This window comes from Perna viridis, chromosome 11 (assembly GCF_037379345.1).
Source record: "Perna viridis isolate PV_CMFRI_1.1 ecotype Kerala chromosome 11, ASM3737934v1, whole genome shotgun sequence".
Taxonomy (NCBI): Eukaryota; Metazoa; Mollusca; class Bivalvia; order Mytilida; family Mytilidae; genus Perna; species Perna viridis.
The window spans coordinates 32,190,050-32,205,944 of record NC_142455.1 but is presented as its reverse complement, the minus strand read 5'-3'; the positions used below and the strand labels follow the sequence as shown (position 1 = coordinate 32,205,944).

Sequence of the window (15,895 nt, the reverse complement as noted above, 5' to 3'; positions counted from 1 at the left end):
CATCATTTTAATAGTATTTCACACACACATAAAAAAAAACAAAACAAAAACGCGTGTTTTTAGCTTATGTTAGGTTGGACTTCTTTGGGCTTCTTTAGTCTTCTTTGGACGTTATTTCTACCCATCGAGGCATTTCCCTTCATAGTCACTCGGACGCTTCTCCCTTAGATACTTATTCCGGATAACTTTGTTAGTTAATTTTTTACCGTCAAAGGTTATTCATTTAATCATAAAATCAATAATTATGTTAATCCTGTCATGCGTGATTGAACTAAAACAATACCCAACCAATCATTCCTATTGATATTGGTGTGTCAAAAACACTTAAGTGACTAAGAATGACCTACTTCTCCGCGGATATGGGTGTCGCGATGACCAATTTTTGCCTTATATGATACGCCATCTTTTGGTGGATTGATGTAGTTCCTGTTGACAAAAAAGTTTGGAGACTCTCTTCCGGGTTATTTAAAGTATCGTTTATTTGTTTACAATCAATCAGATGATTCCAGGATGAGGGAAACTGCGAATACAGGACCTTAACATCTCGTTTTGCTGTTCAGTGAACTCTATTGACACATTTCCATTGGTATGAAATCATGTACACAACTGCCATTCAATGAGTGTCCATCTTTTCACAGCTTTTGCAAACTTTCAAACTGATTTAAAAAGATCTTGCACAACGGAAACTGTCTGAAAATTGAGTTTCATGCTGACGAATTCCATGCTGTTTCAAAATCGGTTGCATTTCTGTATTCATGGTTATTTCCTGGTTTGTTTACATTTACTAATATATGTTTATTGTCAGTAAATAACTTTTCCCTGCACTTCAGTAATGCAGATGTGAAGCTAATGCAGAGATCAAAACCTGTTAGGTAATCAGACTATCTAAAATAAATTGTTTAATGTTAATTACAAATTCAGACTTCAGTGAGACAGATTACCATGTGTCATAGTTGCAATTTCTCTTAAAATGGTGCATTGAGTGACTTATGTGCTGCGCCATGTGTGTGCATTAAGTTTCCATCATTGATGTTAGAGTGTTATCCGCTACTTGTGGCAGTTAAAAAGGCATGAACACGTCTTTTAACAAGATTTTTATTAGCGATGTGCGGGTGTCTTGAATACCATGTTTCCAAGGGGATTTGAGGACCAGGGAAAGAAATGATTCTTTGTTGTGATTTGTTGAGATTGCTTATTCTTCATCATTCACACCTTTGAACAATTAATATTGTATTTTTAAAAGAACTTTTAAAATAACACAATAATATCAGAAAAGTATGTACTGATAGTCCCAAATGAAATTGAAAATACCAACTAAGTAATTTTTTAAGCTTGACCCAAAACAAAACAAGTTGTCTTTTGCAAACAAAAGAAAATATTAATTTTTGTAACTATAATCAAACTGCAATTGTTGTAGAAACTTACTTGCCAACTGAACATGAGTCTGAACCCTCCTATTGAAAATACTGATGATGGTGGAGTCATGTCATCCGGTCCTAAAGCTGCACCAAAACATTTCCAAAATAAATGGGCAAAATCTAATTGTAACTAAACAAATAAAATGAAATAGGCTCTCACCTAAACAACTTAGGGATCTGTGGACTATGATAAAGCACTAGACTAAACATAAGTATAAAAACTCAAACAACAGAAAAGGAAAGTGATCTGATGTGACAATTAATTGACGTTGACATATGATACAGTTACTTGTACATGTATATACAATACTGAATAACAAACATTTTAACTCTTAATGAACAAATAGTCTGCAGTGTATATTAAAGTTTGTTTATGCTACATTTGGTCTGTAATATTAACGCATAGCTGGCCATAGTTGCTATTTCAAATTTTGTCCCATGGTTTTTTCAGGATGGCCCATTGAAATTGAAAATGTCCTTTTGAAAAGTAGGGTAAGGGGCCATAGTCCCATTGGCAAAATTTTAATCCCAATCACTGCAGTATAATGGTCCTAGCTAAGCATGTTACCGTAACAATTCTTCTGAATATGCTGAAGTTACTGTAAACCAAGAAATTTTCGTGTGACAAACTTTCACGGTTTTTGTGAGGCTTTGAAAAAAGTTTATAACTGCGAACAAGTTGGGGAAATTGGATTGATCAGGTTTGGTGTCTTTTGTACATTTTTTTCCATTGAATTTTTAACTTCTGGTTGATCAAATACAGTTATCTTACTTTGATTTTAATTTTCATCTTAATACCTGAAAAAACATAAGATAGGTATATAAAATATTTGTTTTTAATTCACAATAAAATAATGTTTTGTAGCATTAAAATTATTCACCCATAAATATCGATAGGCATTTGAAAAGACAAAGTCAATAACGTTAACTAACTATACAATAAATGGTGGTCCCCCGTCATATATGAGGGATATCCATATGAAGACATGACAAGACAAAGAAAGACAACTCATTTTTATTTGTATTTTATTTGACAAGATAGTCGTAGATGCGCGAATATTAATTTTCAGTGATGTCAATATTGCGAAAATTAGTATCCGCAAATCAATCCATTGACAAAATTCGCGAAAGTTTACTAACGCGAATATTAGTTTGTTTACAGTACATAAGTCCATACCCCTGATTCCTCTTGGAGCTTCTGCATGTACGTTAGATTAAATCATAGTCATAGTTTCATTGTGAAGTCATGAAATTGGGAATCACATACTTGAAAACCTTTTTTCCAGCTTCTTGCAGAAATTCTTGTAGATCCGTAGCACATTTGTACTTATCAGAAATTCTACCATCTTTTGATCATCTCCAGTCATGGTGAAATTCATCGGACCGTCGGACATGACAGGTACTTTTAGCCGCCGCTCCGATAAAATTTGTGTGATTTCTGGACCAGATGTCTTGTACGTTTTTTTTATTAGACACCCCTCAACCAGAACTTCCGGTTTAAAGATGGCGTCCAAGTCGAGTAAAAAAGCAATGCAAATTTCTTGTTTTTTTTTTTTTTCAGTCCGGCAGATAATTATTCGGTCCAGCAGATTTTGTTACGTTGCCGGACCAAATGTCCGAAAGGTTGAAAAATGATTTTGCCAGGTCTGCATCTCTCCCATTTAGCTGTTTCCCAGAGCATATTAGCAATAAAAATAATGAGATAAATGTATGTAAACATTGTATAAAAACAAACCTCAACTTTAATCCAATAAAACCTTTATGTAATATTTTATTTTTTTGGAACATTGAATGTACATGTTATTATCAGAAACATGTAAATTAACAGAAAAATAAATGAAGAACTTGTTTAGTGAATCAATAAATACATTATAAGCACCATTGGCAAACCAGTTTATGGGTCACTTCATCTACAATGAAATAGGCAAAATAAAATCTAGCTGTATAATGTAAATGTCCTGCTTAATTTAGTAGTTTATAGTTGGATTAGATACATTAAGTATGAAGTTGATTGGACCCCAACATAACACTTTCAACAGATTTTTCTTCATGTATATTCAGTCAATGACTTATATAGAAGATTAGGTAGGAATCATGTGGGACTTACTGATATACAATAGTAAATGTCATGTGGTTACAGACACAATTATATATATATGTACGATGTACATATCATTTTGTACATTATTCGTGTAGGTTGTCCCTGTAACTTCAAAAAATTTTGCAAGGAATACAATAAACGGCCAATATCAAAAGAAAAACATAATGGAAACATTACTGTATCTGTTTAATTTTATGTACGTGCATCTACCGCCAACTAAATTTTAAGCACGCTCTTCACAGTGGGATCACTCATGTCCTTCAATGTAACTCCACCAAAGTAAAAACCAGGATAAAATTGCTCCATTTCAGTAGTTTTTAATATTTTTAAGTCCTTTACTAAAATATTATTAAACTGCTAGAACCATTAAATATTTGTTGTTGTAAAGACAGTGGAAGTTAATTACAGACAAGTTTTGAAATGATGACTCCACTCTGGAGAGTGGAGAAATTAAAATTTGTGTGGAATGTAGTGTATCTTGAGCTTAGTATGTTGCATACTGGAATTAAGAAATATTTAGTATTTGGTTGAAGTTACTGTCACAGAGCAGTTATTACATACTGTAGTCCACAATCTTTAGCTAGCACGAATGGTTTACACTAGTATAGAAACTGGTTATATGCGATTACATGTACAATGTGCATATTAACAGTTTAATAGGTCTCTTAATAGTAAATTTATGTAGAAGCAGCATATTCAAATTATGCTTAGTAAACTTAATTGTGACAAAGCAGCCAAACTTATGCATCACCTTATGTAATGGTATAATTATTCCAAATTAGATAATTTTATCCTGCTATTTACTGAGCTAATTGAATAATTATATAATCTGGGTGTTGTCCTGGAAAATTGTACTTCTGCTTTGTTCCAGTAGTGAGCTCACCTATTCCATTAAGATAAAGAATAAAAATGCATCTATACAGCTTTGTGAACAATTGATGTTCTTCATTTGGCTAGGCTGACCTTTTAAGTTAATCCCTTTAGTCTTCTGACTGTTCATTTTAATTTATAAACATTACATTCATTTTGATATCAGATGCTCATGCATCTTGTGTGTTGTTGGATAATATTAACTATATTAACATTTTTTTATGGTAAGCAATATACAGTTTATTCAGTATTGATAATATCTTTTTATTTTTATAAGATCTGTGTTTAGATGGATCATTTTGACCATTTTTAGCATTTTTCATTGGACAAAAGAAAAAAAAAACAAAGAAAACTTGTAGATTTACATTTATGTACATGTGTCAATTACAACATGCTTGCATAAAAAAGGTTGAGAGACCAGTTATTATTTCTCATACATGTACATATTCAAAATGTCATAATTAGTTTCTGTACTTTATGTTGTGCAAAAGCACTGTACATTGACATGTACATTGAACATGTACATTCATTGCAATGAAAGTAAAAAGGTTGAATTACTCTGCTTCTACATACTTTTTATTGCTTTGAAATGTTGCATCACTTTGTCTTTATGTTTTTTTCTGTAGAAAGGTCTGCTTACATTTACTGGTATTATTTTTTCTGTCAGATCATAAAGATTTTAATGAATTGATAAAGTATAAGTACGTAGCAAATTATCTGTTTTTTGACCAACTGATATTTTCATGTTAATCTTAGTGAAATATATATACATGTTTTATGAATGATTCTTTCTCTTCACAGACTGAAAGACATTTGATACAAGATGCCCCCACCCCCTCCACCTCCCCCAGCACCACCTGCTGCACCGGGACCACCACCACCGCCATCTGGTGGCAGTAAACCCAAGGCCAGTAAATCATCTGGCTCGACTGACCGTAGTGCTTTACTGGGTCAAATTAACAACTTTAAAGGTGCCAAGTTAAAGAAGGTCCAGACAAATGATAGAAGTGCCCCTGCTTTAGGCAGTAAGTAAAGTTAAGACAAATTCTATTCACTTACATGTACAACATTTTTTGTCATTTGAATCCCTTCAAAATGCCTACAGTACTAAAGTCTTGTTTTATCAGATAATGAATGTCTATTCTCATGATGGTATTTTCGTAGAAAAATTTGCCATATACTTTTTCATTACATATGTAAATGTACATTCAACATGTTCAAAGAAATGCATGTACAGTACCCTTCAACTTATCCAGAGACATTTCAATAAGCATTTGTACTTGTATGTACATGTAGTGCTATTCCTCTACATACAGCATTATAGGTACATGTATATTTGTCCAGGCATCATTACTTAGAAAAGCTGTATTAAGGTGTATTTCAATTTTATAGTAACTAATTTAAAAAAAATATAACATGAAAAAACATAAATTCAGTATAATTCAAGTCACTCACATGCAGCAATACAAGAAAGTAATATTTGAAAGATAAACAGATTTTTTAAACTGGAATGGAATATGAATTTCTAGACTGGACAGGCAAACAGCAGATATATGTCGGAATGGAAGTCAATAGTAATTATAATATGAATTAATAAATATGCAGAGTTTGGTTGTTTCTATTTTTAGGTAATAAACCATCAGGTCCTGGTCCTGGTGGTCCTCCAATGCCTGGTCCAGGAAAGTTTGCAACGGTAGCAGCCAGGACAAGTAACAGTCATTCAGACCTTCCTAACCAATGGAAGGGATCCCAGGATGATGGTAGGCTTATATACATCAGAATTTGAAATTGCATCGACGTAGATATATATACAATGTATATATAGTTGTGTTTTCACTAAGAGATGATAAATGGCTTAATTATAAAATAATGTTTGTTTCCCAAAATTCAGGTCCTAAATTTTTATGTGTCAAAATATTTATCTTTTTTTTTCTGCACTGACATGATATTTTCGGCTCAATTTTAAATGATTAAAGACATTCTTTTTTTCGATTGAAAAATGAATTCTGTAATCACATGTTAATCCCCCTCCAAAAAAAATTAAATCAGAGAACAGTATGCAAACAGCTACTTATTTTCTATCTTAATGCTTGTAGTTTATTATGTTTTGACTTAGTCTTACTTTAGTTCTCTTCAACTTGGTTCTGTTATTTTAGAATTTTTACTTTTTCTTTAATATTGATTTAACTTTTATTCTTAGGGAAGACACTATAGTTACCTAAATAGTCATACATATCATAAACATGTATACTACTGTAAAATGGAAAATTTTCGTGTGATCTTTTTTTGGGGGGGATTTCTATGATCTATCTATTTTGCAAGGTTTGAAATTTTCGATCTTTCCTGGAATTATCGTATAATGTTTTTAAGAAAAATATTCACTATAATTTTATTTTCGCGCTACAGCTCTCATCTCGAAAATAGGAAAAATAAAACTGCTGGGAAAATTGAATGGTTTACAGTATTCTTTACATGTATGTGTATGTGTAGCTTGTCTGTACCTTGTATTGATGTTTAGATCTAGTGTACAATATAGTAGATGTATATATTTATAGATGACTTTAACATTCACTTCCATTCTGCAAAAGTTCTTCAATTATATTGAGGTTATCAGGAGTTAACAGGTGTACGATCAGGAGACATTGCAATCAGAGCCAAGGGAACAGAAACTCGATTTGATTTCTGCAAAGAATGATGCATATTCATTGTATTGTAGAAGCAATTCAGATTTTTTCATGCTTGGATGCATATTTCCACATAAATATTATTGTCTTCAATGTAATATCCTTCCTTTGTCTAGTATAGAATTGTAAACCAGTTTTCACCAGATTAAAGGTAAATGGCTAATGTCAAAGTCATGTATTGAAATAGTCTTTTATTCCTTTTTCTGAAGCAGATCCCATTCATCATCTTGCAGTAAAACATGTAGCAGAAAAAAAATCCTAAATGTACATTTATTACTTCGGCAAAATATCAAACCTTTTTTTGTCCTGAATAGAACTGCATTTTATTAAAGTATCAGTCTATATAAGTGGGAGATAAATGTATGATTTTCTCAAAAGTACAGATCTGAATATGGAAAGTAAAAAAAATAGCATACGTAGACTGAAAAAGCATTGAATGTTTGGTGGGTTTCTCTTCGCCATGAATCACTTTAATATGGAGAGTGTCTGAATTTTATATGGACTGGTACTTGAGCACTTTGTTTTTGTTTGTTTTGTTTTTTCGTTTGTTTTTTTTTGTTTGTTTTTTATTATATACAGAATCTGCTTAGTGATTGCTTGCCTCATTCACTTTATTTCAAGTATTTTTTTTCTGTCAAAACTTGAGAAAACACTTTGACAGATGTAAGGCCATTTGTCCTTTATCCAAAAGTGTTAATAGGAACACATTTTTTTTAAACAATTTTTTTTTATTAAGAGATTTTGTGTGAATACATTTTACTTAATTTAAGCCAAGTTATGGTGCACATATGAAGCAGTAAAATGCTGAAATTGTCACAGAAAATACAGTGTACATGTATAAAGTCCTCATTCCTAGTCCTAAGTACAGTGTACATGTATAAAATCCTCATTCCTAGTCCTAAATACAATGTACATGTATAAAATCCTCATTCCTAGTTTTAAGTACAGTGTACATGTATAAGATCCTCATTCCTAGTCCTAAATACAATGTACATGTATAAAAGCCTCATTCCTAGTCCTAAATCATAGATATACAAAAATGTAATGTGATGTACAGCAGCTCTGCTGAGGTCTGTGTTATGCTCCCCTTTCTTCATGCTTTAATGGATGTTGCTTTCAGGTCCTTCTGTTGAATATAAAAAGGAGAGAAGTAGGAAGATGAGTTTAGAATTTAGAACAATTGCAATGCGCAGGAAAACATTGCATACATCTCGTTCTGTTGATGATTTTCATCGTACTGGTAAAAATATAACTCAATTTTCTTATGGGATTTTTCATTTCAGAAATGCATGAACCAAATACATGTATGGAAAAAGGTTTTGTTGGGGTTGTTGGTAATGGGTTAATTTGTTTTTGTTTTTGTTTTTTTAAATTTTTTTAACAGTTTTATTTCCAGATTTACAGTTTGTTGTTAACAGAGTTAGAAATAACCACTTGTCTGTTTTAAATTAATTTACACTGTACCATATTCATTGTAAACATGTGTAGGGGTGCTGCATTATTCTTCTTAATTTTGTGGGTGACTTCTAAGTACAAAAGTGGGCTGTTAAATTAATACATGTATTACAAATTGAAATGAAATAAAGTAATGAAGAGCGATTCTCTGTTAGGGCAAAGGACAAGGTAAAAATTGGAAAACTATGTCCAATATTGCTGATCTGAACTGTATGAAGTCATCCTGGCATGTAAATGTGGAAAACAATAACAGTTTTTATTTATGTAACCCAGTTGTCATGTTAACTATCAAAGAAATGTCACTTTACTTAGATAAAGGTAATTCCATGCCATTTTCAATTGTTCTGTTTCCATGGAAACCATTAATGACTTTATTGAATAATGATTTTCTGCATTTTGATATTGTATATCTTACACAGTTATTTGTCATAGTTTGGTAAAGAAAAGGTTTGAAATTACCTTTCAAAAATGGCAGTCTTTGCATTATAAGAATTGCAAAGTTTAGTTTTTGCAAAATGTGTCAAGAAGCAATAAATATGTTAAGCATGTTCTTTTTAAAACACTTACCATTAAAAATCTTTATCCTTTCATCAATATTTGATAATTAATAAAAAGGATGTGAAGAGCAGTAATTTAAAAATTGACGGAAAAATTAAAACTGAAAAAAAAAATCTTTTTTTTACTCTTATGTATATCTAGGAAATTATTTTCGCAAGCAGAGTTTATGAATGTAATTGGAAATTGATTTTTGGACAGGTTTAAAAATGTTTTAAAAAGGCGAAATGAAACAAGATTTGTAAATGTATGTGACAAAGGATAAACTATTGATCTAGAGAACATATATCCATACCTGTTAACCTTCCCACATTTGGAGGTAGTCCCTCACAAAATTGTTGAAAAAATGTTCAATCTCCTAACATAAAATATAAGATTTGTGATAGGTTTTTGGTTAAAATTACTATATTTTCTGGACAAATAGGATATAATTAAGTTTTTACATACAAAATTTGCTTTTACTTGAAAATCTTCCATCAGAGACAGTGTTGGTAGGAGAGAATCTCCCACATCAATTGTTCCAAAGGTTAACAGATATGAATATCTCTGAAATTAGTAGTAAAGATTGATATTTAGTTAAAACATTGAAGAAAAAATTGTTCTGTATAATGTGGAAAATACAAATTTATGATTACACTTTACAGTCCTCATCTGTGACGTCATCTTCATCTGTAGACACTTGGTTTTTGTGTGATAACTTTAGTTGTGATTGACTAATTGTTATGAAATTTTGAATGATTTTATATACACTAAAGGAAGGTTCCTATTTAATTTGGAGTTTTTGACCCCTTCCATTTTAGAATAAGGAGCAAAAGGGGTTAAAATAGGTGTAATATTAAAACCCATGCAGAATATTTGTTTTTCTTCCAATTTTGAATTTTTTTTTTTCAATGTGTTAATTCTGGTAATTTAAATGTATTTTTTTTTGGCCCGATTTTAAAATTATTTTCTGTTTTGGATTCCTTATGAAAATTCCTGGCTTGTTGATCAATCAGATTTCAGATATCTTTTAAGATTTACAAGTTTTATTTGAATTTCAAACTTTCTGCAATATAGTGTCCAAACCACATGTTTTGTCCATAATGAATTGTAGGTCACTATGTGTCAAAAACTGATATTGTGTCCACACTTGCCCCAGCTGTTCTGGGTCTTCCCTTTGGGTTATACCATGCTGTGTTAGGGGAAGCTTTTTAATATTTTATTTTCTATACCCCAAAGTTTTGATCTTTAAAATATATTTTTTTTCCATCAAGTGGTACAAATGTTAGTATATAGACAGGATATATTAACATGTATCTGTAAAACAAAACAAATCATGGTGAAAGGAAAGGTCAAGGTCACAAGAAAAATGTAAGTTCATAAAACAAAAAAAATGATGTTTGCCTTCTGAATGACCTTGAAATCAGTAAATTTGCCCTTGAAGTTTAAAATCTTGTTTTTTTTGTATGTTCTTTTGAATTCTTTTACAGTAACTGTTTTAACCTGTTTACTTAAAATAATTCAAGGTATTAATGGAATGCTTTGTTTAAATAACACTTAAGAAGTTGTCATTTTCTAGAAAATACCACGCTGTTACCATTTTTCACTTGGTATTTCTCATCAACGCATCAAACTATCAAAAGCATAAATTTATCATGTCTGCATTAATGGTTTCCATGGTAACAAGGGCATTGAGAACTGCCAAATTTCCATGGCAACTGGTAACGTAAATAGACTTATTCTAGTACTTATTAAGAAATTAAAAGTTTTGATGTGCCCACATGATTTTGATCCACATGTTCATTGTATACAGGGAATGGCTCTTAAAAAATTAAAATATTATACAACTATTAATTATGCAAATTAGCTAAAATACATGCTAAAAGTAAGTTGGGTCATAGTAGAATTTGACAGTTATTATATAGACCTTATAGTAAATAGAATTTGTTATGATTTTGATAAAAAATGTTTCAAACTGCTTGATTTAATTTTTTTTTTGGTATACCAATGCTTAAAAGATCGCTGGCTTTCGTTATTGATAAAGTATAATCTTAAAAAGAGATGATAGAATTCAGTATATCTGTTTTTTTTCGAATAGAGAAAACCTCAAAAGTTTTACAATATACAGTTATATTTATATTTTAACAATAAGAACATGAAAATTGGTAATTGTACTGAACATTGATCTTGTAGTGTAATGTCAACATACTGGTACAAGTACATGTAGTTTTCTTTGACTGATTGAACTTTATTAGCAACCCTTAAATCTGGTTTGCCCTCTGAACTGAAGCCTGTCAGGCAAATAATTAGGCCATAGAAGAAAACATTTAGAAGCCAGTATCATTCAGGCATATCTAATGTATTCATATTAATCTCTAACAATACCATGTACATGTATATACATGTATGTATATGCTAATGATCTAATGATTAAGTTGGTATTTTTACAAGCTGGTATTTTTACATAATTTTTTCACTAACTGGGATCAAAGATGTATGTTTACATGAACATCTCACAAGTTCAGGTAAATTCATTCATATTTCATCAGACAATTTTTGATTTTTGTATGATGAAACCTGTTTCTGTACAATGATATATGTATTTTTAGTTAGTGTTGATTTATTGGTTTAACTTCTTTTTTTTGGTAATTTACATGTTACAGTGTACATGTACATTTTAGACTTTTGATATTTCAAGAATCAAACTATGTCTATTTCATCAAAAAATATAACAGGGACATGTGCAAGTAGATAGTACAAGTTTACATACATGTATATGATAGTACAAATCTAGGCATGTGTAGTACACATTTATATACCTGTATATGATAGTACAAGTCTTATGCAAATATTTCTTTTGAGGATAAGGTCACAACTTTAATTGTTCATGAACAGTAATGATTCATAATAGGGTAATAAAAATGACTAGAAAGTTTTGGAGACAGTGGTCTCCCTTGTTGCTGCGATCTTTTTCCTTGTATAACTTGTTTAGCTATGATTAAGTACATGTATTCATATCATTGAACTGTCCAGGAAATTACTATTTCCTTTTGACCTTGAAGATCACAGCTGATTTTAATGCGCTACTTTGACAAACATCATCAGCTGATCATATTAGACCTTTGCTACTGTAAATCATTTTGTACCAAATAAGGCATTATTAGGTCTCTAGAAGTTTAATCTGGTTTTAAAGTGAAATGCTGTATTGAAAGAAATAATACAGAAAAATAAAACACAAATGTTAAAATTACTTCAGCTAATGAGTGCTAGAATGAGTAGTTTGTGATTGAGTATTGAGGGATCAGTTTTCTCAAATGAGTGAGATATCATTGGGTGATGAGTAGTTGAGTTAAATCCACTGAATGATAGTGTGATTGACTCATTGTGATATACATGTCGGAATTTTTAGGAATTCGAAATAAAAAGCTGAAGATGTAGAACTGAAAAATGATTTCTTTTTTATAATAAACTCAAGTGATTAATGTAATTGGTGATAGAGGAATGAGTGGTATCATGATTGATGTAGTTTCAGCAGTGAGCATTGGGTCATAATTGGCTGAGTAATGAACTTATAACCATGAGTTTTTGAGTGATGAGTCATTGATTAATGGGCAATGATTACAAAATTTGATAGGGAAATGGAGTGATACAGAGACTGTTTTGCACACACGTCTCTCTAACTTTTAACCTTCTTGAGAAATGAAGTAGGTAAATTGGAGGAAATGAAGAAGTACTTGTTGCATCCTCAGTTTCTTTTGTTATTGATGCCAGTGCCAGAAACATTTAAGTCTCCTAGCACTTAAAAAGCTAGTACAATGTACATGTATGCCTGTTTTACATTTATCAAGTGCCACTTTTCAGTTGTATTACTTATTGCTCTTTTCTAAAGTGAAATGTGATGTTTTTTTTGTATGTGTATTTCATTCATAATTAACATCAATTATTTAAGTTTTAAATGAGTCATTATAGATGGCAATCTTTTATGACTCAGTTTTTGGCTGTTAAAGTTAATTGATTACTTTTATCATATTTGCTACAGCCCCCTTTCGTCCATCACTTTAATATTAAGATTTTAAAATTATTTGAAAGGAAAAACTAACGAAAAATTATACTCCACATCTTTTTATTTATTTTTCAGTGATAAAAACTTGACCAATATTTATGAAAATGTAGAATTAAGCACAAAGTGGTGGTAAGGAAAATGGTTTTAATCAGTTACCAGATATCATTGCAATTTATCTTGTGGAGGTAGATGGTTAAATTGTACCATTTGTTAGAGTTAAAATCATGTAATGTATTTATTGTTCAGTTAGGATATCGTTATTTTTTGTTAGAATCATGTTCACTTGTATGTATTTACATGTACATGTGTACAAGGTATTGTTTGATGAAGAATTAACTTTATGTATTTTCTCTTTGTGCAGCTCCAGTAGGGGGTGGTCCACCCATGGGTTTAGGAGGTCTGTTTGCTGGAGGAATACCAAGACTGCCAAATAAAGGTGCTAAATTTAATGTTGGTGGTGGTGCAAATAAAGGTGAGGTTTTAGTACCCATAGGTGTCTTAACATGTTAGGTCTAGTTGTTCAAAACTTATATGGGCTAGAAAATTAATTAGAAGAAAATTATATATAGAATTCAAATTACAGTGTTTTTTCATAATAAAACTTTGAACAACCTGGTATTCTAGTCTTTTTTAAGCCTATAAATGGTACATGCCCTTTTGTGATGGTTGTTTCCCTTGTTTTTTTTTTTAATGTTTGGTCATGGTAAAACTTATTTTTTAGATGAGGCCCTATTTATTGCATTTAGCATTTATGTATTAAGATAGCTGTGATGTTTTTCCTTTGTTTAATGGATAGAACAGCTGAAAGCTTAACAGGCATACACCAGTTCAAAAGGCTTTAGTTAAGTTTAAGGTTTTTCAGGTAGAGGGTCACTTTTACTTAAGTACTGTTTGCATGATTCTTTTAAAGGCTGCATATTGATTTTTCTTGTGTCATATGGAAGAAATTTGAAATTCTTGGGGTTCAAATTAAACATTAAAGGCTGAATTCTTAAATACCAATAATGATAATGGCAGTTTGGTTTCATTATATTATTGTGCATGTCAGTCATTATAAAATACTGTCGGACTGATAGACATGTCGAACAAAAATTTAGTCGGTCAGACAGGAATTTTTTTAATTTTTGACTATTTATGTAGGAAAAAAGGTCAAATTTGTGTTTCAGTCAGACAAGTCAGAAATCTATTTCGTAAAGACTGGCATGTATACATTTAGGTAATTTCTGTTAAAGGAAAAAGCTTTATTTTTTTTTTCACAATTAGAGAAATTGGTTCTAATATTTGATCCTTTAGTTACCTCTTAATTTAAGTTTAAAACTACATGTTTGTGTATAATTGGTAATATACATGTACAGTTCATATTGCGTTTAGTTAATTGACTATTTATGATCACACTTGAATTTATGGAAATGAAAATTGAAGAGCACATTTGACAACTTGAAAGTTGTTAATACCTGTGTATACTACATTTGATATGCAAGTCAGTATCTAGGTTTGTACTTTGTATAAACATGTTACTGATTAACCATTTAAACATTTCATTGGTGATAAATACACTTTTAATAGTATTTAAACTTAATTCTTTATACTACTAAGGTCCACCAAGTGCCATGAAGCCACCAGGAAGACTACCTAATGGACCAACACCGTTCAGGCATGAATCACCAATGTCAAATGGTCCATCATCAAGACCAGGGGGACCGCCACCTCCACCATCAGCATCAACTAAACCAAAAGTCAACTTACATAGGACAAGTAGTAGTGGAGAGAATTTGGATCGTAGTGAATTAGCCCCGCCCCCTCCTCCTCCAAGTAATAAACCATTTCATATGAGTGACAGTAATATACACAGATCCTCGACAGGTGGGGCACCACCACCCCCACCTATGGGCAATAAACCCAGAACTAGTGACATTAGGAGAAATGAAGCAGCGCCTCCACCTCCCCCTAGTGGAAATAAACCTATTGTTGATGGACCTTCATGGAAACATAATGTTGGAGCTCCGTCTCCACCTTCAAGTAGTAATAAACCTAGTATAAATGGACCTTCATCAATAAAACTAGGGGGCGGTCCTCCTCCCCCACCCCCTAATAGTAATAAACCAAACGGGTTTTCAAAACCAGGAGGCGTTGGACCTCCGCCTCCACCACCATTAAAACCACATGCTCAAAATGGAACATCAGAAGAAAGTTTAAAAGACTCTATTAATAGGCCAGTATCAAGTAGTGGTAATCGGCCATCATCAGGAATGGCAGGTGGCATGCCTAGGAATCCACCTCCACCACCTCCTCCAGGGCGACCTCCTTCTACTAGGCCTACTTCAACTTCAAGTACAGGGAGACCATCCAGTATGGTAGGGCGACCATTACCGCCTCCCCCTTCACTGGTAAGATATGTTGAATTAACTTAAGCCAACCTGAAAAAAGGATATCTGCTATCCCTCTGCTGGCCTGTAATTTTTTTTGATAATCTCTGTCTTTGTTGGAAAGTAGTTCCCATTTGGTTTTTCATTCTTTTTTATATTTCATGTTTGAGTTTTTGGATTGGAACACTGAAATAAGTGGAATTAGCTGTCAAGTTTGAATGGTGTGTCCATACTGTGTCCCAACTGTTCAGTAGATGGATTGATATAAGACTTTAAGTCTCTGAATCATGTAATTAATTTGCTATAGTTCATTTTATTTTATTATTTTGACTCAATGTTAAAATGTGTAAATTACTTAATGAATATGTTTAAACTGAACTAACAGTTTAGGGTGTGACCTTTGC

General features: G+C 31.8%; 1 protein-coding gene across 7 annotated transcripts in view; it reads left to right on the top strand.

The window, feature by feature from the left end:
* Window positions 1–340: 340 nt before the first annotated feature.
* LOC148603750 (uncharacterized) overlaps window positions 341–15,895 on the top strand; it is a 32,865-nt gene continuing 17,310 nt past the window's right edge. For 2 of the 7 annotated variants that reach the window (XM_088554090.1, XM_088554087.1), the window contains exons 1-6: window positions 356–586; window positions 5,191–5,414; window positions 6,018–6,149; window positions 8,357–8,407; window positions 13,487–13,597; window positions 14,722–15,512. In XM_088554090.1, coding sequence (XP_088410216.1) covers window positions 5,213–5,414; window positions 6,018–6,149; window positions 8,357–8,407; window positions 13,487–13,597; window positions 14,722–15,512 — 1,287 coding nt within the window. In that variant the 5' untranslated portion in view covers window positions 356–586; window positions 5,191–5,212. Of the gene's footprint in view, window positions 770–5,190; window positions 5,415–6,017; window positions 6,150–8,356; window positions 8,408–13,486; window positions 13,598–14,721; window positions 15,513–15,895 lie in introns of all 7 variants that reach the window. The other 5 variants (XM_088554094.1, XM_088554092.1, XM_088554091.1 and 2 more) reach the window with 4 other exon arrangements.